Here is a 23,508-nt window from a genome sequence, read left to right as displayed (position 1 = left end):
TTTACAAGCTTCCCGTGTTTACCTTGGGGAGGTGGCTGCGGCAGGCTGGGAGGTGCGCTGAGTGTGAGGTGGTGCTCTGTCACTGTTCCGGGTACAGTGCCCGGGGCTCCTCCCTCTGCCTGAAGCTCCTCCATGAGCCCCGAGGCTGTCTGACAAAGGGTCCGGAGGAAGGAGGTGTGTGGTCTTGAGAGGAGGGGAGGCAGCTGTGTGCTGTGTCTCCTCAATGTCAGGAGCAGCACTGAGTGACTTCTTTGGCAGCATATTTAATTTTATTTACCTGTGCAAGGCTGGTATAAACATCATTTCTACAAATAAAGAAATAGAGAACCAAGGAGGTAAAGGAACTTGAAAATTGCTATCCAATTAGTAATTAGCAAAAGTGGAGCTTGAACACCTGCCTGGCAGACACCAAAGTGAATGCTGTTTGTGATACACCCACTCACCCGGCCACTGTCCTCAGGGATTTCCAGGGGAACTGCAGTCCCCGTCCTCAGAGAGCTTCTAGGCTGAGACGGAGCTAGAACACACAAGATTTTTCAGATAAGAGAAACTGGCTGAGAGGGCTGAGACTTCCAGGACAGGGGCTGCCAGCAGTGGGTACAGGCCCGGCCTGACCCACCATCTGGTTTCCTTTAGGCCCTGTCCGCTTCCTCTCAGGTCCCAGAGCCTGCGTATGCTCATCTGTGCAGCTCCTTCAATCACAAGTGCAAGGAAGCTAAATCAGGAGGTGTTGCTGGCCTCATGACAGCAGAAATAGTCCAGTGAGGTCTATGGAAGTGAGAATGGAGGAGATGGGCTAAAGAGGCAGCCCAGCAGACGCTGGGCTTGGTCCTAGGGCTTAGTGTTATGAGAGATTCTGGGAAACTTTCTCTGCCACCCGCTGGTAGCAGGCACCCTGCAAAGAGCACTGGGCCACAGTCAGAGGAACCTGGTTAAGTCTTTATTTGTCAAAATGATGTTTATACCAGCCTTGCATGGCTGAACCCTCTTAGGCCTCAGTTTCCCTACCTGTGAAATGTCAACAACAAAAGCTGTCATTTCTGTCAGGCAAGATAATGTGTGCAACAGGGAGGATCCTTGGATGGAGGGGCTTTGTGAGAAGAAAGGTTCCACCCCACTGTCATTTCGCTGAGGTGGAAACCTCTCGCCCTTCTTTCTCCCGTTCTGGCTCCCTGCCTTTGCTCCGTCCATATGGTGGAGGGGGCTCTCCATAAAGAGAAGCAAGTCACACAGGTGGTTTGCAGGGGACTTGGCATGGATTTGAGTTCCTATTTCCTACAGGATCCAAGACAATGCCTTTCTTTTTCCTGGGCTCCTCAGACAGGCTTTTGCACAAACAAGGGTGGAAAGGGTTACTTTTGTGCCAACCATTCAGCTGAATGCCACTGGGACTTGCTCCTTCGACACACACTGAAGTCTGAGAAGCTTGGACAGTGAGGGACACAGGGGACGTAAGGCTACAGTCCCTGCTCTCAGGGTCTGCCCTACCTCACGGGGATATGACTGTGTGAGACACCAAACCCTGGTCTTGGAGGGAGCTGACCTGAGGTGCAATCCCCGTTCTGACCACCAGCTGTATGACTCTGAGAGAGTTACCCAGTCTCATCTGTGGAGACGCTGCCTTCTTCCCAGGAAGACTGAAAAGAGGAAAGGAGAGACTGCACGAAGGCTCAGTGCCAAGTGGTTACTATGGAAACACTGGAAGGTGGGTGAGGCAGCTATCAGCTCCGTTTGGTATCTGCCTCGCTAAGATTCTGAGAGGTCATGCAATCTGCTAACACAGCAAGTTTGAGTCTGATTCGAACCCAGGCCCTCTGATGCCTGTCACACAGCTTCTTGCTTCCCTGGCCAACTGGTGTGACTCTGTTGCAGATACTGGTACCGGCTTCCCCAGGAGAGGTGGGTGGTCAGATCCCTTTGTGGGGCGCTTGAGTTGGATCTTCCAAATGGCCCAGATTGTTGGTATTAATATCAGCTGGGAGAGGAAAGCCACTTTGGTGTTCCCACCACGTGCCTGGTATGCCTTTCCTACCGAATTCTTGCCTGGTTGAGTCCCCAGGGTCCATTATTGCCCACAATCTGCCTTTACTTTTTGCGGCTCTGAGCCCAGCACTTTGAAGTTTTTGTGAATGGTAGATGGGAAAAAAGGCTTTGATTTTTAATAAGCTTCCTCCTCGCCCACATACATCATAATGTGAGATTCCCTCATCCAGGGTTGTGGCAGATGTGAGTGATTTATTAGGCTTTGCAGAAGTGGCAGAAGTGACTGAAAATGAGGTCATTGATCAAGACTCCAAGAAGCTGCCTCACCAGGTCCCTGCTCTGGGATGCTGCCAGTGACTCCATGCTGCTGCATTATCCTGATGCAAGTCACGGGGATGTAGGCCAGCTTGCTGAGAACAGACTGTCCCCTACTTCCACCCAGGAGCAGCTGTGAGAAGAAAGTCTAGTCTTGCAGCAGGAGGAAGTGTAGTTAGACTCTAAATAGGCTAGAATCACCTAATTAAGTAGCTTAATGTATTAAGCTGGGTGACTTAGAATGGAAAGTGGGCTGGGTAACTAACTGGCACAGAAACTTAGGATTGGAAATTTCAAGCAGTCTATGGGAGGTTCCTCAGCTGGTGGGCTGGGTGCATGTTCTGTTTTTCTTCCAGAAGGGATATTGTGGCAAGAAGCAGAAAGCCTCAGTGCGGCCTCCTCTTCCTCTTCTTCCTGCTTTATCCCCATTTAAAACGGTCAGTGATATCGCTGGCCATCTGCCGTGTTAGTGACTGTTTTCTGTTCACTGGATTTGTTCTTTCTCGCCACCTTCTCTTTTTCTGACTTCTCTGGTTTTAACTGAGCATTTTATGTGACTCTATTTTCCTTTCTAAAAATATTATTGTGTGCCTACTGTGTACCAGTACCATGGCAGGTGCTAGGAATACAACATTGAACCAGACCCGACTCCTGTCACTGGGCAACTTGCAGTTATATGCTCAGGGAGGAAAGCATAGTTTTAGTGATTGCCCCAGACGGGGAAGAGAAGGGTATCAGCCTCCACCTTGACCCAGGTGAGCTGACTGCGAGAAGGCCTGGGAAGGGGACTCTATGCTTGGCCTGTGCCTACCTGGGCAATGCTGGGCGCTTCCCCATCTCTCACTGGGTCAGGACCCTCCTCCCCAGCCCATCTCTGGCGGTGCTACAGAAAAGAGGAGAAAAGCCTCAAATCCAGGAAGTCGGAAAGGCAGGGTGGGGCAGGGCTCAGGGCTGACGCCGTTGCTGAACTTTTCCGTGTGCTCCCGCCTGGGTGGCTGCGCTGGCCCCTGGACTGGGCCTGGCCTGCAGCTTCGTGTGAATGTCCTGCACACTGCAGGGGTCAGGGAGTAGGCCTGTGGTGGGGCTCAAGGCAAAGGAAGCCTGAAGAGGCAGAAAGGAGGGACGATGGGAAGCCGCTACGTGCTGGAGTTCTTACTGCTGTAGCTGGGGCTCCACATTTCCACCAACCTGAACGTGCGGTGGGAGCAAGGACAGGACTTGGGAAAATATGACTGCAGCTTCTTCCAGGTCCTGAGAGCAGTACTTCCTTGGGTTGGGATACAGCAGGAGGGACTGAAGTTAGATCCTGGGTAGGACTTTCCGGTATAAAAGTACAAGCTATGGAATAGAGGCCTGCGGGTGAGATGGGCCTTCTCTTTGAAAAGATTTCCACAGAGATGGGGTCTGCCTGTTCTCCTGCCCTTCTCCCACATCTGTTGCATCTTTCCTAGAGTAGAGGGCTGATGCTGTGACTTTAGGGAACCCTGAAAGCCCAAGCAGCTTTCCTGGTGGTTCACTGGTAAAGAATCACCTGGACTGCAGGAGACTTGGGTTCAATCCCTGGGTCGGCAAGATCCTCTGGAGAAGGAAATGGCCACCCACTCCAGCATTTTTGCCAGGAAGTCCCATGAACAGAGGATCCTAGTGGGCTACAGTCCATGGGGTTGCAAAAGAGCTGGACGTGACTTAATGACTAAACCACACCAATGAGGCCCAGGAGGCTAAAGCAGAGTAAGGACCCGAGTCCTCAAGAGCAGTGACCTCCGCAGGGCGAGCGCCCCCCGCCCCAGGCCAGGGGGGAGCTGGGGGCGCCCCTGTGACTCCATGCTCTGGTCCGCTCTCTGGTCTCAGCGGGCTACCGCCTTCGGGCTGCTCTGGACTCTGCTCACTGTCTCTCTGCCCAGGGTGGGTCATGGCCCCTTGAGGGAAACAGGCCTTCAGGCGGATATTGAGTACTCTACAGTTCCAGACAGACTAGAAGCTGAGCAGAGGGGGGTGGGAGACAGCACCAGAGTCCCCCAAGACTGTCCCCCCGTCTCCACTTTCTGCACTGGCCGCTTACTCGCAAGAGCTTTCCTGGACTTAGCCAGGAATTAAGGTTTCTCCAGGGCCCCGTGTGGGGTGTAGTGCTGGGCTCAGCAAGCTCCCCATGCACGTCCGCTCCCCACCCAAAGAATCAGACACTAGTCAGATCAGGGGACACAGACTAGTTATGTGCCAAGGCTGAATTCAGGAGGGGAGCTGAAGTGAAACAAGTAACTTTTTGTTTCTCTGATTTGCTGCAACCTGTTTTGTTTCTCTTCAGGAGCTGACTGTGTTTTCTGGTAGAGCCAGGGGTGTCCTTGGGAGAGGGGTGGTGGTAACAGGAGGCACCAGTTGCTACTATTCACAGAGGGGCCTTGTGGTCACAGTGAGCTTGCCAAGTAGGTCCCCTCGTGCCAGTGTGCTGAGGACAAAGCAAGGCTCAAGAAATTGTTACTTCGCCAAGGCTACAGATTATTGACTGGTAGAGCCAAAGCTTAAACTCAGATCTGACTCCATAGCATTCTTCATTCACTGGAGAAGAGTTTCACCCAAGCTCACTCCCTCCTGCAAAGCCTGGACCAGAACTCAGCTCCGTTTTCCTATAACATCAGGTCTTTCCACTCTGTTGGAAAAGAATTTGACACCCTTTACTACCGTGGTCAAACCAGGAAAGCCTCACCGTGCCAACCACTCATAGGTCATTAAATCTATATGCAGACAGGATTTTTTTTTTTCCCATGCCACCGAATGAGTCAGAAAGTCTCCCACAGCAAGTGGGGTTATCTGGCCTTGGTGTTTTCACCATCCTGGCCTCACCCCAAGAACCGGAGACAATCAAATCTGAGGGCAGGAAATGGCCAGGAATGCTGAGGTCTGGATGCTGTTTTCCTGAGTTTGCAGTTCAGGTGGGACACTCTCCTCCCTGAAGACCACCCTGCTCCTGGGATGTGGGGCTTCACTGGTCTCAGGAGTCAGAGTACTGGGCTGGGGAGGAAGTGACGGCATCTCAAAGTCACAGGGGACTGTGTCAGAGCACAGTCCCCAGTCTCCTGTTGCCTGTGTGGGGACGTTCTGATATGCCCGGAACTGCGGGAGAGGGTTGGGGATGTAGGCAAGGTTGGGGCTTCCCTGGGGGCTCAGACAGTAAAGAATCTGCCTGCACTGCAGGAGACCCAGGTTCAATCCCTGGGTCAGGAAGATTCCCCTGGAGAAGAGAATGGCACCCCACTCCAGTATTCTTGCCTGGAGAATCCCATGGAGAGGAGCCTGGCGGGCTACAGATCCTGGGATCGCAAAGAGTAGGATATGACTCATTGACTAACACTTTCACTTTCACACTTTGAGCGCACGCCTACCCTGAATCTGCGAACCTTCCTGCCTACATCCCACCCACTGCAGTGTCCTCCGCATCAGATGCTCTGAACAAATCCCAATCCCTCTTTGTAAGGATGAGAGGACATAGCCAGAGAGGAGAGGGGCTTTGTCACGGGCTCATAGGCCTCTAGAGGAGCTTGTGATGTCAGTTACCTGGACTACTTTTGAGTCTGGGGTTGAGGCCAGGAACTCTGGCCTTGTATGTTTTATTTAGCCTGGACTGCTCTTCCATCAGAGACTCGGGAGCTATACCTCCCCTGTCAGAACGGAAGTTCCCTTGGGGCAGAGAATAGCATAGATCTTCCACTCATTCCCAGATGCAAGGAAGCTCTGAGTTTGAAGCAGAGAGGGTGGGGGAAGTTGTTTCAGAATAGAGGATGTTACTGGGTCACATACATAGATATAATTGTTTTTCCTACCAGTCTGTTGAATTGTTTGTTCTCAGAACATGACCAGGAGTTATTTCCAAGGTCCATTACGCTACTAGCACAATTAATTTATCCAGCTTTGTTCTTTCAAGGAGTTTAGTATCTTCCCCCCTGTCTGTAGCTCTGCAGAGTAGCCCTGAGGGTGTCAGATGGATCCCCCTTTTGGGGATTGGTGACACTGCTATTCAGAGGTGGTGGGTAATGCCACAGGGCCTAAAGCAAGCAACATTCAAGGCAAGATAATTGGGACTCAGACATCCTGGTCCTTCCCCGGGGCTTCTGATCCAGACTCCTGCGGGGAATGTTACTATTAAATATTTTGTCCCTGGAGTGTGCTTTTGATTGTATATGGTTTCCTGTTTCCTTTGAAAGGGAGAATTTATCTGCAGGAAGTAGTTTAATAGTCTGAAAGTCTTACGTCCTGATCTTGAGATCCAAGTTTCCATTTATAAGTAGCTGAGATCTATGATAAGAAGGGAGGCAAGGAAGGAGGTAACCCGAGCTGTGGAATATCACTCCTTCTCAGACTGCAAGAAAGGGAAGGGAAGATGGAGGATTCAGCCTCAGACTAGCCAAACTGCATGTTGCAGGAAGGTGTGGACCCCTTCCAGTCCCCTACTCAGTCTGCATGCCCAAGGCCTAGGTGAGAGGAAGGTGGCAGTGGCCTGCAGACCCTGCCCTGGTCTCAGCAGTTCACAGGACACTTCATCACCCCTGCCTCCAAACAGAACCATGTGTAGCCTTTTCCACACTCATTCTTTGGATTATCTCTCTTCTTTTGAGTTAACATATATTTATTAAAAGTCTGGTCAGGTCTTTTGTCTCTCTAGCAGGGAGTTCTTCGTGATAACTACACTCAATTGTTCCTGCTCCAGCTTCACCCCTGAACCACTGGGATCTAACCCAGAACACAGAAATTATTAGGTGTTTACAACTGAGGGCTTTTAATGCCCGCATTAGGAACTGGTAACATAGGTCATGAAGCATCTGAAAAGTCAAAGAGGGGATAGTGAGGTAACTCAGACATTAGCAACAACAAGAAGCTACCCCTAGGCTGAAGGGCAAAAGAAGCAGGTGGTCCCAAAACCCAGGGGCTGTGGGCAGTTATTGGAAGCTGGAACCACAGTGGGCCTGCTAGTGGGAGGTGGAGCCAAGGAAGAGATTTAACCACTGCCTGAGACCCGCCTGTGACAGAGAGGTGGGTGGAAACATCCTTCCATCTCCTCCCTCCAGCAGTCCGATGCCTTCGATGAACCCAGTGACCCAGGACCTTGGGAGATGCAGGCTGCAGGAGTTAGCCCCCATCCCCTGTGACTCAGAACAGGACAGGGTTGGGGTGGGGGGCCAGGTAGGGTGCCCAGCTTGAGGACCAGCACACCCAGTCTTGTCTGTGCAGGGATGGAGCAGCTTTTCTGAGGACCCGGCTCTGGTGGCCAGTTCTTTGTCCACCAAAGAGTTTCTGAGGATCTGTTTCCCTCGCTTCTCTTTTCTTTGTCCAGCGCATCTTTCCTGCCTAGGTCCCCAGGTCTCTTTATCACCTGGTGGCATTCTGAGCTTTTCCTGTTCTAAGGAGCTTACTGTTCATGGTCTCGTAATCCGCCTAAAAATTAGCCCACAGCAGTGTACCTGAAGAGCTGTCCTACGATGCTGTAGGCAGACAGAGGCCAGCCCTCTCTGCAGTCGGGTCTCCAACCCATGAAGAGGACTTATTCATAATGCAAAGGGCCAATGCAGAGCTCAGGCGTGCTCATAGCTCCTGCTGGAATTTAGCTTGAGATGGAAATGCCTCTGCTCTGGGAGACTCTGGGGAGGCTGGTTCTGGCTGGGGAAGCCCCTGCTGGTCTCACTGTGTGTTGGGAGCAGGGCTGCTGCGTGTGTGTTGGAGCCTGGCCGGTGGCCTGGTGGCACTCGCTCATACCGCTCAGAAGAGGCCCTCGTCCTCAATCAATCATGAATGGTCAAATAAATCATTTTTATTTATTGCTGAATAAAATGTGGTTTCCATTGCATAAATCATAAAGATTGAATAAATGGATATATGGATTCATATGTCCATTTTTACGTGTATTTATTCATGTTGTGGGGTTGGGAGAGGAGAAGGGCCCCTGGTGAGAGAGGGGTCAGGCTGAAGGCAGGTGCCTCTGTCCCCTCAGTGGTCGGAATCAGAAACTAAGCCTCAGCCTGATGGTGCTCTCTCTCACCTGGACATCCAAACTCAGCAGCAGGTCCTGTGGGCTCTGCTCCCAACACCTCTGACAGCCGGGAGCTCCTCCTCACCCCCACCGTCACCTACCCGAGGTCACCACCTCGCCTCTTGCCTTCGTGCGTGTACGTCACTTCAGTCATGTCCGACTCTTTGTGACCCCACGGACTGGAGCCCACCAGGCTCCTCTGTCCGTGAGATTCTCCAGGCAAGAGTATCGCAGTGGGTTCCATGCCCTCCAGGGGATCTTCCTGACCCAGGGATCAAAGCACGTCTCTCATTCCTCCTACATTGGCAGGTGGCCTCTTTACCACTGAGCCGCCACGGAATAGGGAAGCCCTGTCTCTTGCCTGGACAGCTGAAGTAGGCTCCCTGTGGTGTTCTTGCTTTCCCCGCTGCACACAGCACACTCCACACCGCAGCCCGAGGGATCTTTTAAACAGAAACTGGATTATATTCTCTTTGCTTACAATGGCTTTCCCTGCACAAGAACGAAACCTTGAAATCTTTCATGTGACCTGCCCAGCCCATAGCTCTGACTGCCCTGCCCTGTGTCTTGCCCTCACTAGGCTACAGGGGTGGGCAGGGCTCTCCCTGGTTCCTTCAGTGGCGTCTTGGAAGGGCTGCCCACCCCGCTTGCCCGCGGTGGGGCCCCACGTGCTGTTTCAGTGCCTCAATGCTATTGCTTCCCCTTTGTCTGGGGCAGTCATCTCTCTGACTAGCTCTCAGCACAGCCCCAGGGGTGATGAGGCCTTAGACCATGACTTGGCGGGGACAAGCACTTGTCCTGTTGAACATGCCCCACCCCATGTGCACCCCAGAACTTGCAGCCTCTGCTGCTCTTTCCCACGTGTAAGGAGAGGTGAGATTTTCTCCCAGCCCTGGGAGGTTGCCCTTCCTGTGAATGCCTGCCCCTACCCCACCAAGGTTCTGAGTCTAACCCTTTCCCACTACGGAAAAAATAGCAAGAAAAACAGATGAGAACTGATACCCTACGCTGCAGGGTCTGCTGGGACCTGGTCCTGGAGGAGCCCCAGGAAAGCTTTAACCCCAGGGCTCCAGGCAGTTGAGAAGGTTGCGGGGAGGAGAAAAGGGGGGCACCTCTTTAGCCAGAAGCTGCCTTCTCCTTGTCTCCCAGCTGGGACACTGTCAGAATTCATCTCCTCTCTTGCGGGGGTCATCATTGCCCAGATGTGAGTCCTGGGCTAGGCACCCCCTCCTCCAGTCCTCAGGTTGAGTGGCAATACCAGAGCTCACCGTGTCTACCCTTCTTTCTCCGGGCAGTACCACCTGTGGACAGGCATTTTAAAGCTTGTCAGAAAGGGATATTCCGACTCCGCTTATCATCCGCAACTAAACAACCCTTGTCAGCCTGCAGAGTGGTCGTGCGGATTACCTGAGACATAAGTGTGAAAGCACCTTATAAGCGACACACCGGATGTGAGCACAGAGGTGACAATGTGACGGGACGCCTGCCTCCATCTGTCCTTCTGCAGCTGCAGCCCCATTTGGCCCTGCTGAGGCTCACCCCAGGGCCCTGCCCCTGCGCGTGACAGCTGTGACAGAGTGACTTTCTCTTTTGTAGAATGATCTTCACTCCTTTACTCACACCCCATAGACCCTCCCAGAACTTCCTTCACCATGGGACATGTGGGAAAGCAATTGGAGCTCATCAGAAACAAATCCTGAGCCAGCCGATTGCAGACACGTTGGGCTACGTTTGCTGAACATCTAAAGATAGCAGGGTTTCCCAGGTGTGTGTGTGTTTTCAGGAGCTTTGGAGGGGTAGGAGCTCAGGCACAGGAATGTTGGTGGGGTGCTTACAGAGTATTTCACATATATTAACTCATCTGAAGTAGGTCCCATAGTCTCATTTTACAGAGGAAGAATTGACCAAGTCGGTTGCAGACCTGGGACTCAGATATGGATCTGTGACTCCGAAGTATGCACCAGGCTTGCTATTCTGCTGGGGATTCAAGAGGCAGAAATAGGCTTTAGTTACAGCAAGAATGCAAGGATTCAGCTCAGTTCTGTCGCTCAGTCATGTCCGACTCTTTGTGACCCCATGGACTGCAGCACGCCAGGCCTCCCAGTCCATCATCAACTCCCAGAGCTTGCTGAAACTCATGTCCATTGAGTCTGTGATACCATCCAGCTATTTCATCCTCTGTTGTCCCCTTCCCGTCCAACCTTCAATCTTTCCCAACATGAGGGTCTTTTCAAATGGGTCACTTCTTCCCATCAGGTGGCCACAAAGCATTGGAGTTTCAGCTTCAACATCAGTCCTTCCAATGAACACCCAGGACTGATACTGACCTCCTTTAGGATGGACTGGTTGGATCTCCTTGCAATCCAAGGGACTCTCAAGAGTCTTCTCCAGCACCACAGTTCAAAAGCATCAATTCTTCGATGCTCAGGTTTCTTTCTAGTCCAAGTTATTTCTCACATCCATACATGACTACTGGAAAAACCATAGCTTCAGATAGGCACAAGCAATCTGGGCAGCTTTCAAGACTCCTCGGAGCTCTGGGGACACGAGATTACAGAGTAGGGGAGGGGTAACACGCTGTGGTGTTGGAGTGTTCTAAGGGCCTCAGTTTCCCCACTGGGATGATGAGATTGGAAACGAGGTTCCCAAGGTCCCTTCTAGTGCTCAGTTTTTAGATGGGGTGGGAGTGAGTCCAGCTTCTCGCATCCCCCAAATCATTCCCCTTTCCACTCCAGTACAGTAAATATTGCTGTTGAGGAGAAAGCTGCAGATTCTCCAGGCACAGGACAGAAGAAAACAGAGCTAGAAGGAGGCCTCCACCTTCACACTCGTGGGCCGCAGTAGCTGTTTACATGCTCAGGAGGCCAATCCATCCATCTCAGAAGCTGCATCGGAAAATAACAACTGGGCAAGCTGCTGGCCCAGAGCCAGGCAGGCCCCAGCCTTTGGCACTCATCCCAAGGCCAGTGCGTGGGCCAAGGACATGCTGGCTGCTGGCTGAATTGGTTTAAAGGGAAGCGGGGAGCCCCTCTAGACTGCATCTCCTCAACCTTGGGGACAGCGGCAGAGAGAGGGGCATGGCCCGGCGGCAGCTGCGTCCATTCTCGGGGCCCTCCTAATGGTTTCATATCTGTGTGTGTTACGGCCTGAAGAGGGTTGGGGGTTCTGCCCCTCAACCTGGTCCTGCTTATTTTCTTCAAAGGACATATCACAACCTGTAGCTGCATTTTTCCTTTCTTACTTTTATGTTTTCTGTTTCTTCACTCAAAATGTGAGCCGTGTAGAGGAAAGGGTTCTTTATCTTAGTCCCAGCACAGGGACCAACGCCTGGCACAGAAAGCACTCAGAAAATGGAAGACCACCCCCAGGCATGCAGGCCCGAACTGGGGTCCCCTGCATGCAGTCCTCAGTGGCCGGGCCATCAGTCCTCTTTCTTGAGAATAATTCCCAATTAGTTTGGGGAAGGAGAGCTGCTTCTTGAGATGAACCCTTCAGGAGACAAGCATTGTACAATGACTGGGGTGGGGAGATAGGACGGAGCCATGGGAGGCAGGTGTTGGGGAGCTTTTTATGACAGTGAGTCAGCTGGCCCAAGGGGAGGGGTGGTTTGTTAGTCATTTTGTTGTGTGGTCAGCTAGGAAGCACAGGATAGCCTGCACCCTCCATGTGGCCTCAGGAAGAACACTTGACTACCTTGAACATCAGTCTTCTCAAATGGGCCCTCATTCTGATGGTGCTTTTCTACCACATGGGGACTGTCATGAAGCCATGATAAGGTCACCAGTGGGGGTGTGCCAAGCGCCTATGCACAATTTTTACTTTGGTAATTTTAGTAAAACTCCTAAAGGAGTTCTTCTGTTATTTTCTTCTAGATTTTTCCCACCCTCAGCAGGCGACATGAGCCAGTGCATTGCAAGTTCTGGCCTAAATTTTAGATCCCAAAGACTTTGCCCTCTAGCCAAAGACATGCACCTCCCCACTTCCTGGGCCCTGGCTGAGCAAGGAGCTCCTCTTAGAGACCCCCGGGGTTAGGTGAACCGAGGAGGGGGCCTCACACTCTGCCCTCCTCTCCCTCAGGTACAAGACAGTCGTGACTACTCGAAGGGCTGTGGTGGCCATCACTGGCTGCTGGATTCTCTCCTTTGTGGTGGGCCTGACGCCCATGTTCGGCTGGAACAACCTGAGAGCAGTGGAGCGGGACTGGCTGGCCAACGGCAGCATGGGTGAGCCTGTGATTGAGTGCCAGTTCGAGAAGGTCATCAGCATGGAGTACATGGTCTACTTCAACTTCTTTGTGTGGGTGCTGCCCCCGCTGCTGCTCATGGTTCTCATCTATATGGAGGTCTTCTATCTGATCCGCAAGCAGCTCAACAAGAAGGTGTCGGCCTCCTCCGGAGACCCGCAGAAGTACTACGGGAAGGAGCTGAAGATCGCCAAGTCGCTGGCCCTCATCCTCTTCCTCTTCGCCCTTAGCTGGCTGCCCTTGCACATCCTCAACTGCGTCACCCTCTTCTGCCCTTCCTGCCGCATGCCCAGGATCCTCATATACATCGCCATCTTCCTCTCGCATGGCAACTCGGCCATGAACCCCATCGTCTATGCCTTCCGCATCCAGAAGTTTCGAGTGACCTTCCTTAAGATCTGGAATGACCACTTCCGCTGCCAGCCTGCGCCCCCCGTTGATGAGGATCCCGCAGCAGAGAGGCCTGATGACTAGACTCTGCCTCCCGCCCCCACCCTGGCCCGCATCTGGGGTGTCTCAGCCCAGGGCTCCCCTCCCTGCTATCCCACTCGTCTCCCTTGTCTCTCCCTGCTGTGGGCTGTGGGCTGTGGGCTGTGGCTGAGACCCACCCCTCACGGTGCTGGGGGAGGTTTGGGAGGTCAATCCATGGGGAGAGAACCAGGTAACCTGAGGGAAAGAGGAAAGTGGCTTGGGCCTCCCCATCTGCCTGATCAACCCAAGGCAGCCCAGTGCCGCAGCCTGAGTGGGCCTGAGACCCTGAGACTGCCGTGGGACCACACAGGCCAGAAGAGCAAGCTCAGCTCCCACAGCAGGCAGGACAGCAGCGTGTCTGACTTAGGTGCTGGGATTGCAGCCCTGGGACCCAGTTTAAGGAGAGAAGCTCCCTGCCAAGACAGAGAGAAGGAGAGAAAGTGGATGTCCTGGCCTTGTTTTCTCTCCTGTTCTGCAGGAGAAGGTGGCCAGAGCCACTGACAGGCAGGAATCAAGGAGCCTTTAGTCCCCGCCTCCCACAACCCTGTGTCCCTGGCCATGATGCTTGCCAGGGTGCCTGCTCTTCTCGCCCCAGGGATTCCAAGGTTATACTTGTGAGAGGCAGAAAGAACGGGTCCAGAAATCATTTCCACTATTTGCTTTATTCTCCACTAGCCCTTGGGCCCTGAGTGGGAGCTCCGTGCTCCCTGGAACTAGTATGGAATGGCAGGTGTGGGCCTCAAACAGCCACAGGGCAGAAGCATTGAGCCCTGATTCTTGCCCTGAGCATCCCAAGTAAGAGAAGGAAGCTTCACGGCTTGTCATCTGGGCCACCAGCTCTACCCGCTCCACCAGTCCTCTGTGCTGGGCACCCTCCTAGGTGACACCCCTCTTTGCTGCTTCTGGGGAACTCCAGACCTGTCAACTCTTGGGAACATGCTGCCTGCCTGGGGAGGAGACGAACAAGGGAAAGTGGGCCGCCATGGGCACCAAGGGATGAGTGTGACAGGCTGCTCAGGCCGGAGCAGACGCCCCTCTAGAGTGTATGGACAGGAAGGTCTTACCGGATTTTAAGTACCCTCAGCACCCCTGGCACTAGCACTATATTCACGGGCTTTGAGGCTCTGTTGCAGTGTCTAGGCCTTTAGACTAGACCCTTCGGGAAGGGTCTACTCCTGGCCCAAACCAAAGCTCCTTATACAGAGGAGTGAGGGGCCAGGTTCTAAGTGTGAACAGCAACTCCAGGGCTGATTCCAGGCCCTTCCCTCTCTCAGGTGGAATGTCCCCTGGCTCCCAGGGAGGTCACTTGACTAATAAAAGACTGTCAGCCCTCATGGACAATGCACCCCACCACTGAGGGCAACAGGCAACCTCAGCAGATAGAAATTGCTAGTGGTGTCTGGGGAGAAACGAAAGGAATGGGGAGGTCATGGAGGTGTTTGGAGCAAGGAGGGTTCCAGAGAAGGGTGTGTCTGTTCCTGTAGTTATCCTCTAAGGGCAGCAAACTCTGTGAAACAAGATCCTAAAAGATCTCATATCTGGAAAACCCCCATGAGATCACGAGACCCCTCCCACTGGACCTTCCTCACGGTGTCAGAGGTAGAGACTCCATCATGGAGACACATTCAGCCCACCCTCCTGGGGACACAGCGCCCGTCACGCTGACTCTCACTGTCACAGAGGCGCTGCACCATAACACCAAACACCTTTATTCAAATGCTTCCCGCCCAGCATACGGCTCTTTGCAGGAGAGCTTCGATCTTTGCACCTTCCAGGACTCCTGGTGTCTAGAAGCCTGTCCAGAGGCCTGCTAGGCCCGCTCCCAGTGGAGGGACAGAGGCGAGGCAGGTACCAAGGAGCAAAGCCATCAGCTGTCGCTGTGGGGTGAATACCTCGGGCCTCTGAGGCGCTCGATTCTGGGCCTGGCAGCCCTGACCCCTCAGGCCTGCGGCACCTGGCAGAGAACATTTCACGAGCCCTGCTGGTAGGCAGAGCTGGGCGACGCGAGCCTGCTGAAGCGGTGATATGGGGGAGAAGGCCTCCCTTCCCGGCCCCCCTCCCCTCAGGCCCTAGACCCGCAGCCCGGGCTCCAGCTCTGGCCCCCGCAGCTCTAGGATACACCCTCACCCGTCCAGAACCTCAGATCCACCTGGGAAGGGCAGTCAGGGCACAGTTGTTTCTGCTACTTTTCTGGCTGAGGAAATTATCCCACGGGGATGCCCCAGCCTAAGGTCATTCAGAATCGGGACTAGACCCTGTCCTGTGCCCGTCCCCTGGATGCCCATGCCTTCCAGGCCTTGCCAGCATCACACTTCCGTGCTGGGTCTCCGGAGCACCACCGGGACTGCGCGGGTATCTTGCCTGTGGCTGCAGATTTATACTCAAAGCTGACTGCCACCCTCCCTTCTTAAGCCCACCCCTGCTCCAGGCCTCCACCCCCAGAGGCAGGAGAGGGGGTGCATGCAGTTACTTACCTTTCTCCTCTTCACAGCTTCCACCAGAGGCTCCTCAGTGTGTGGCTGAGGCTGGGAGAGACCTGAAGGTTAGAGCTCAGGGAGGGGGCAGGTGTCTGCTGGGGACCCAAGTGCAAGGTGGGAGATAATGAGTCTCACACCCTCACCCAATGAGCCATGTGTCTGTGAGGCAGACTCCAGCCCTCCTTTTCCCACACTGGGCCACCCTCCCTCTTGGAAAGTCCTCCTGAGTCTGACCTCTACCTTTACTATCCTCATCTTGCCTTGATTTTCAGCGCTCAGCCTCATCTAGTCCAGCAGGAGAAAAGATGGCTTCTCCTGGTCTCCCATACATCAGAAGATTCCTAAAAAGCAACCTCTCTCAGTCCTCACCTTTCACCTCCAGCCGGCAGTCCACAGACGCCTCCCCCAGCACATTGATGGCCTTGCAGGTGTAAACTCCGGAATCAAAGGGGCTGGGTTTCCGGATCTCTAGGGTGCAGACACCTTGCTCAGAGAGAGCTCGGTATTTGGGATCACCCTGGATGTCCATCTTGTTTTTCATCCAGATGATCTTGGGCTGGGGGGGCAAGGTCAGAGAGAGCTGGGAAGGGTGTGGGCCAGGATGAAGCCCCCGAAGGCCACCCTCAGGCTTAGGCAGAGTAGTCTGGAAAGATTCTTCACCTCACCTTGGGTGAAGCTCGGACACTGCAGGAAAGCTGTGTGCTGTAGCCGGGGGTGGAGGTGTGGTCAGCCAGGGGCTGAGTGAACGAGGGGGCTTCTGAGAAGTCTCGCTCAACAAAGCTTTTAGGTTTGGCAACAATATCTGGTTTCAGAGGAGAAAGACAGGATGAATTTGAGGTTACAGGAGGAGACCTCTTAAGACTGACCTCATCTGTTTTCCTGAAATAATCACTATAGCTTACACCTAGGTATCCCATCTAATCCACACAGGATTCCTTTGGAAGGGTAGGTTAATCACCCCAGCTAACAGATGGAAAACTAAGATCCTTCATGAATGAGGGACTTGCCAATCTCACATAGTGAGTTTGTGGCTTAAGAGGTAGAAGGCCACATGCTGGCAGTGGCTTTTTGAGCAGAGAGCTGGTGGTCTGGAGGAAGACTGAGGGCAGGCGACAGTCCACTTCACCCCGGCCTCCACCACTGGAGGCCCGTAGTAGGACCCCAGGCTCCTGAGATCTCTGGGAAGCCAGGCACAGCCAACGTGCAGGAGCAAAGACAGTATCTCAGAGAAGCAGAGGAAAGCCAAAACCATGGCTGAGCGAGTCACAGGGAGGGTGGTGATACTGACTGAGGGTGGAGACTAAAAACCCAGGGGGTCCACACATTATTTCTCTTTGTCTTCGGAGACTTTACTGGCTTTCTATTTTTAAACAAAACCTTTTTCCTAACTCTGTGCAGCTTAGGCTGGTGTTTAAAAGAGTGTGCTCTCTGTGGCCCACACAGACTGTGTGGGGCCCTTAGGCCCAACGTCCAAGTGACAGACAATGTGACAGGGAGAAAGGACCGGGCATTTCACGTTTGATGCAAGAGGACCACGTGTCTGTGTAGAAAAAGTAAACATCCACATCTCTGTTGTCCATCTATGTGGTGCTATATTAGAGTTGGGAGTTTGCTTCTGGCAAACTCGCCCGTCTACCTAACCACACACATTGTCCTTCAGACTGGTGCTCTTGGGATGCTGTACATGAGACCCAGTGACTGCTATGATGTCGGCAGCCACGTGGCATCTTTAGCATAAGTGCAGTCTCCCAAGGGGTGCTGCTCATTTGCGTGGTTTACTCTGATGTGTTTGTTGTGATCAGTCAACCACATTCATCTTTTATAGTCACTCTGTGAATGTGTGTGTGTGCATAGCGGTGGCCTGGGTGTGGAGAAGCAAAAGGTCTGGCAAGTGGACTCCTGTGAGACGCACCCAGGGAAGGGTGCCAGCACTCCAAGGGACGGAAGAGACAGGCGTGGCGATGCCTGGCTTGCTTTCTGGTCTTAGACCCAGACCCACCTGTCTTTACAATGTGGGCGAGCTCTTTGGTGACGGCTGCTGAGGCGCTGAGTCCACACAGGTTTTCTGAGAAAACTCGGAAGGAGTAGGAGTTGCCCACGATGAGGTCAGAGACAGTGCAGGTGGTGGGGCGGCAGCGCTCGATCACCGTGAACCATTGCTGCAAGAGCCCGGGCCTGCCATCCTCACTCCCCACACCCTCACCCTCCCTGCGCCCCGCGGCCTCCTCCTCTGAGAGGCTTCTGGAAGAAGGCGACCTCTCTGGGGACCTCAGAGAGTTCTAGAACCTTACTGGTCCAAGTGTGGCCAGATGACCTGCAAAGTAAGAATCGCCTAGGACCTTCAGAGATGTGTAGGAGCTCAGTCCCCACCTCAGACCCACTGAATTAAGACCTGCATTTTAGCAAAATTCCCAGGTAATTCACTCGTACGTTACATTTGCAGAAGCGCTGCTTTAGAGCTGGAAGGGCCCCAGAGAACAGTCCTTGCAGTCTTCAGAAGGACACTGAAGTCCAGAGATGAAAGAGATTTGCCAAAAGCCACACAGCGAGTCAGGATCACAGTGGGCAGACCAGAAGGCCTCGGTTCTGTACTCTCTGTGAATAGGCCTTCCCCACCACCTCAGCCACTTCCTCTCCCCCAGACCCACCTCTAGCCAGGCCCTCCTCCCCCCACCACGCTGTTCGAGCAGGCCTCACCCTTGTCTTTCTGTCTGCCTTCTGCACCGTGTAGCCCAGGAGCTCTGTGTTGCCTGTGTCCTGGGGCGGTGTCCACTGGAGGGTAGCGTTGCAGTTCCAGACATCCAGCAGTCTGATGCTGCTGGGGGGTCCAGGTTTCTCTGCAGGACCAGAGAGTAAGGAGGAGGGCTGGGCTCGCAGCAACCCCACCCTCAACACGATCAGGCTCCTATTGCTCTCTCTTGGCCTGACCCCCCTGACCATCAGTCCTGGGGTAGGGGAACCTCAGCCCTTGCCTCCCCTGGTCCCATACCAATCACCAGGATGTTGATGGCTGCTTTGGCCTCCAGGCCTTTCAGCTGCACAGTGAGCTCATAGCAGCCTGAATCAGAGCGCTGGGCTGAGCGGATGAAGAGGATGGAGTCCTGGTCCCCAGTGCGCACGCTCACCCGCTGGCTGTCCAGGGCATGACCGTTGTGGGTCCACGAAGCCTGAGGCTTGGGATTCCCCTGGGAGGGAGAAACTCTCTGAGTGGGAGCAGAAGGTGCCAGCCCCGCCCCCCCCCCCCAGGGTTCTCTGGAGCTGTGCTCAAGGGAGCTGGCTGCACCAGCCTTGTCTAGGAAGGGCAGCAGCGGCTAGAGCCACAGGCGCTTCCTAGAGCCTCATTGTCCGGTTGTCCAGCCGGCCCCAGGGCCACCTGTCCTATTCGCCGGCTGGAGAATTGACTGAGTCATGTGTATCTTGATGGGTGGGTCTCAGCAGACCTCCAACAGAACCCTGACATTTTCTGGGCTCGTCCGATACACCGCAGGTAGGGCCCTGTATTTCCACCCAAGCTCTTACCCTGGGAGGGAGGCATACCCACCTGGAAGGGGATTTGCAGGTTAATCGATTCTCCCACGTGGCGAATGTAGGTCTGACGGAGGTGCCGGGGAACACGGATCTTGGGGGCCTCTGCATTAGAACCAGAGTCTAGGCTTAGCCCAGCAGTGGGGCTACTGAGAGGCTTCTGTGGCAGGGGACGGGACAGACAGTGAGGCTGCGCCCCGCAGGAGGGCTCCTGGGATGCTCTGAGACTGCCTCCTTGTGGGCAGGGAAAAGCTCACTCCCCAGATTCAGGGGCCAGAATCCCCTGAGGCCCTTGGGGAGTTGAGAAACAGGAGGTTCCAGGAGGGCAGGGCCTCCACGGTGTGAACTGGTAGGCATCCTAGGCACTCCCTTGGTGCCCCAGTCGTGCCAGGCTGGGATTTGCCCTGCAGCCCTGGCATTCCTGGACTCCAGATGGGCCCTGCTGGCTCCCCGGCGCCCCCTGGTGGGCAGTGCGTGTGCACCTGTCGCCTGCATTCCCAGGAAGTGTGGCCAACTCTGTCTCCTTCCTAATGCCTCTGCCCTTCTGCCTTGCACCAGCGCAGGCCTTCAGAGATGCCCCTGTGAGACCCATTTGCACATTGCTCTGTCCCCAATCAAGTAAGAGAACTGGGGTCTTTCCCTTGCTAAAGGGAGCAAGAGCAGGCATACCCCCTTCCTTCTCTTTTCCCTCCCATTACCTTTCAGTCTGCAGTTGGAAGGTCCTTCCTGACACCTTACTTCCGACCTGTGCTGTAGTGGAGAACCACCTTCCTGACCATCACCTCATCGGGTGAAACCACTGAAGCTGTTGAGCTTTCCACGGGGAGCTGTAATACCCTCACAACTCTGCCTAGGCAGGATTGGGGTGGGGGTGGCTGAGGCCCCTCAGTGGCAAACAGGTGGCAGCAGTTGGTTAGCGGCGTGCAGGGTGGAGAGGGAGGAGACAGTGAGAAGGAACACGGTGTCTCTGAGGATTAGCTGTGCAGGCACTTGGCCCTGGGAGCACCAGGGGTGGAATGTTCCAGAGGCAGCTGCAGGGGGCCAGGAATGCTTGGCAGCTCCAGGTGGCTGAAGAGGGACAGCTGAGCAGCTAAGGACTCTAGACAGGGTCCCCACCCTGCCCTGCCCCTGAGAAGGGCCTGGCTGCTCCCTGTTTATTCACGATCTCCTCCTGCCCTCTTCTCTCCAGGAAATCCCCTTCTTTCCTGCCAGAGGAATTTTAATGGAGTAGTGGGTGCTGAGTCTAGCTGACTCCTCCAACGTTAGGCCTTGAGGTCGAAGGTCCTGGCCTCAGCAAGCTCTCAGAGTCCGAGCTCCCTGTGCCATCAGGGAGGGTCCAGGGTGCCTGCTAACGCCCCCTTCCCAGCCAGGATGGCTCCCCACCACTTCCAGGCTAGAATCATACTGAGCTGCCAGGTGGGACCATGTCTCACCCAGACTCGAAGGATAGACATGTACTCTGGTTTTGAAATTCACCAGAAAAGATTGCTTGCCACCTGGTGGGACAGGAATGGTCCTGTGTGGGAGTCAGTTCTGGAACTGCCACTAATAGTCTGGGTGACCTCAAGGGAGTCCTGGGGTGCCTTGGCTTGGCTGGACCAGCCATGACAGTCTATAATTCTATACTGCCTAGCCCTGTGGTTCCCACATCTCTCAGGCCTTAAAGCTGAAAACTACTTCCTTGAAATATTCCTTGAATATTTCCCTCTTTCTGGAGGCCTGTCTGGGCTGCAGGGTGCCCCTCTGCCTCCAAGAGAGAGGAGGGCAGGACAAGCAGGAAGGTGGAGGCGGCCTCGGGCCACCTGCTGGCCCATGTCTCTTGTCACTCTGGGGCTCTGGGCTGTCCCCAGAGACCTTGGATCAGACCAAATGACTCACTGCCATTAACAGACTGAAACCCGAGCAGCCTTGGGAGGGGAGCAAGGGTAGGCTTGAGGCTAATGCACCCTACAAATAGAAATCTTAGCAAGGAGACAGCAGCTGGCCTCCCGGGTTTCCAGTTCAGCACTGGCCTCTGGGGATGGAGAAACTTTCACAGGTCTTTTGCAGAGTGTTTGTCTTCTTTCCACTAGGGACATGGTACAGTAAGAGGCAAACAAAGACTTTTCTCTGTTCCAAAACCTTTGGGAGAATCTGGAACCCAGGTCATATGAAATGAGCAGAAAATGAGCTTCTATGGCTGCTGAAGGGATTATGATTAGATAAGAAGAATGAAATGACCCTAAGCGTTGGGACTCTTGAGGCAGGGGACCGGGGCAGCGTGAGCTTTCATTTCTAGGGGTCAGGAAGCCCTTCCTCCAATGCTTGCAAGCCGGACCAACCAGAAAATTGGCCTCTTTGACCTCCAGAGACTCCTTGCTGCCGAGGAACCTGGAACTTTCTTAAGGCAAGATGGTGCTAGCAGGTGGCTTGTGCACGTGAGTGTGGGGAAGCAAGTCTACCCATTGGCCTCCTTTTCTCCGTCCACTAGCTACGGTGCCTGGGAAGGGCTGGGGAGCAGGGATAGGTTTTACCGATGGTCTCCTGGATGTGGACAAGCTGCTCCAGCACCGCTGGTGGGCCAGCCCCTGCAGAGCTCACTGCAGCCACGCGCACGAAGAACTTGTCACCTACAGCCAGGTTCCGCAAGGTCTGCTGGGTCACCATCATGGGCCGGGCATTCACAGGCACCCAGTCCAAGGCTGAGAGGAATGAAGACAGTACAAGGCCCGAGCCCCATGGCCGCAGGCACCCTTTCTCAGTGGGGCTTCCCTTCTCACTGATGGTCTGAGGAAGCTAGCCTCCCTTTCCGGGCCTTATATTCCTTTTGCTCTCCCTCCTGGACTTCTCATGTGCCAAATGGCATCAAAGACACCTTGTGTCAGAACCCTTGAGTGGTGGCCAGAGATGGGGTTGCTGAAGCCCAGAGAGGCTTGGACACGTTCGCCAAGTCACACAGTAAGGTGGGGACAAAGGCAGGAGCCAGACTGAACCTGCGTGTCGCCAAGGTGGACAAGATGGCGGTGGGCAAGATGGCGGCATCAGGAGCTTGGCCACAGCCCCGCTCCTTCTCCTCACTGTTTCTTGTTCTAACTTAGCCCTCTCCCTCAGCTCTACAAGCAGGGTCCTCTGAGACTCAGCACCTCCTTAATTCTTACAGAGGAGAACCGCAGTGTCACCGACCCTTTTATCCTTGTTACTCAGAGGCTTCCTGAAGCTGGAGAACAAGGCACCTGCTGAGGCCCCTTGGATGCCCTCCTGCTTTCAGAGATGTGTAGGTGAACAAGGTGCTGTCTTGAGGCTTAAGCAGACTGCCTCCACTCCCTCTGCGTCTCCCTCTGGTCTGACTCAACTGCAGCGTCTGGGGGCTTGACCCTACTACCCCCCCAGGCCCACCTCCCCTCCGTATATGAGGGCTTAACCCAGAGCTCACCTCCCTCTCGACGGAGTTCCAGCACATAGCCCTGAAGCCCCAGCCTCCCCAGCCTCTCTGGAGGCTCCCAGCTCACAGTCACCGAGCTGTCACTCACATCCTCCACGGCCAGCAGCAGCGGGGCACTGGGGACATCTGAGAGAGAAGCAGGGGACGGTGAAGGGGTTTGCAGCCGAGACCTTGTCCCCCACCGCTCCCTGCCATGACTGCCTCCCCCCTCCACCTGCCCCAGCTCTCATCACCTTCACGTGGAAGTGCAGGGTCAGTGGCTGTGGGGGCTGCGGGGGCTGCAGAGGCTGCGGGGTCAGGAGGCTGATGGGCAGACTCCTGTGGCTCAGAAGCCTGCTGTCCCCCGGGAGCCTGCTCCCCCCCAGGAGCCTGCAGAGCTGTCGTGTCTCCAGACGGCTCTGTAGGGGGCACATGGGCAGACTCAGAGGCGGTCTCCTCCAGACCACAGGCAGGGGCCTCCAAGGTGGCTTTTTCTGTCATTCCAGTGCCTGATGGAGGGTCAAGCTGGAGTGTGCAGGGATTTGCACTGGAGGAGCTGTGCTTCCAGGGTGCCTGGGACTACCTAGGTCCAGTCTTATATAGTCAGGGGGCTGCCCCACCCCCAAGCAAATGTTCCCAGCTGTGGGGTCAGGTCAGGCAGGGGGACCGAAGGGAGAGGGAGGCGCCTAGGCCAGGAATAGCTCTGGGGGAGGAACTTCAAGGGTCCCTTGAGGAGCGCACAACCTCGTCCATCATCCCGATTGAATCTTAGAGACAGGGTTCTTGTGCCCAGATGGGAGGAGGGCACAGATCAGTGAGATGGGACATTGCCAGGAGCCTATGCCAGGGGTCAGGGCATTGGGAACAAGAGCTTCTATCTGGATAATGAACCCAGATCAGGCTCTGTGTGTTTGGCCTCTGTGGGGCCACCTGTGCTCAGGGCTTCTCGGCTTGGGTGCACACAGCTTGAAGCAGCCTTCTCTTAGAGCACTCCCAGCTTTGTTCCTGGGCTCCCACACTCCCCTAGTCCTTACAATCCCCGGGAATTTTCACTTGGGCTGTATGAGGCTGAGGG

General features: G+C 54.5%; 2 protein-coding genes across 4 annotated transcripts in view; one reads left to right on the top strand and one right to left on the bottom strand.

Moving 5' to 3' along the window:
- Positions 1-16,032, top strand: part of ADORA1 (adenosine A1 receptor) — a 40,261-nt gene extending 24,229 nt beyond the window's left edge. Inside the window, exon 2 of the mRNA XM_040263048.1 lies at positions 12,395-16,032. Within this exon, the coding sequence (XP_040118982.1) occupies positions 12,395-13,034 (640 nt within the window). The 3' untranslated portion in view covers positions 13,035-16,032. The remainder of the gene's footprint in view (positions 1-12,394) is intronic.
- Positions 14,718-23,034, bottom strand: MYBPH (myosin binding protein H). 3 transcript variants are annotated; one of them, XM_040263034.1, is made up of 11 exons: positions 22,688-23,034; positions 22,446-22,580; positions 21,547-21,714; positions 19,050-19,138; positions 18,498-18,693; positions 18,206-18,345; positions 17,508-17,667; positions 16,174-16,310; positions 15,878-16,064; positions 15,506-15,556; positions 14,718-14,985 (listed from the first exon to the last, which is right to left on the bottom strand). In XM_040263034.1, exons 1-10 carry the CDS (start codon positions 22,932-22,934, stop codon positions 15,540-15,542), a joined length of 1,476 nt encoding a protein of 491 aa, XP_040118968.1. In that variant the 5' UTR covers positions 22,935-23,034; the 3' UTR covers positions 14,718-14,985; positions 15,506-15,539. The 3 variants fall into 3 exon arrangements, with proteins under 3 accessions (XP_040118968.1, XP_040118967.1, XP_040118969.1); XM_040263033.1 differs by having other exon boundaries at positions 14,718-15,043; positions 22,688-22,998; XM_040263035.1 differs by having other exon boundaries at positions 14,718-15,040; positions 22,688-22,998.
- Between the last annotated feature and the right edge of the window lie 474 nt (positions 23,035-23,508).

The sequence above is a fragment of the Oryx dammah genome, unplaced genomic scaffold, assembly GCF_014754425.2.
Source record: "Oryx dammah isolate SB20612 unplaced genomic scaffold, SCBI_Odam_1.1 HiC_scaffold_21, whole genome shotgun sequence".
NCBI lineage: Eukaryota > Metazoa > Chordata > Mammalia > Artiodactyla > Bovidae > Oryx > Oryx dammah.
The sequence above is the reverse complement of the archived record's forward strand: the minus strand, read 5'-3'. Positions and strand labels throughout refer to the sequence as shown.

Excerpts from the sequence above, each read along its gene's own strand:
- MYBPH (XM_040263034.1), bottom strand. The coding sequence starts at position 22,934 with ATGACAGAAAAAGCCACCTTGGAGGCCCCTGCCTGTGGTCTGGAGGAG. Across the intron at positions 21,715-22,445 it reads GGAACTCCGTCGAGAGGGAG|CCTTGGACTGGGTGCCTGTG; the intron begins GTGAGCTCTGGG and ends CATTCCTCTCAG. Across the intron at positions 17,668-18,205 it reads AGGCAGACAGAAAGACAAGG|CAATGGTTCACGGTGATCGA; the intron begins GTGAGGCCTGCT and ends GGGCTCTTGCAG.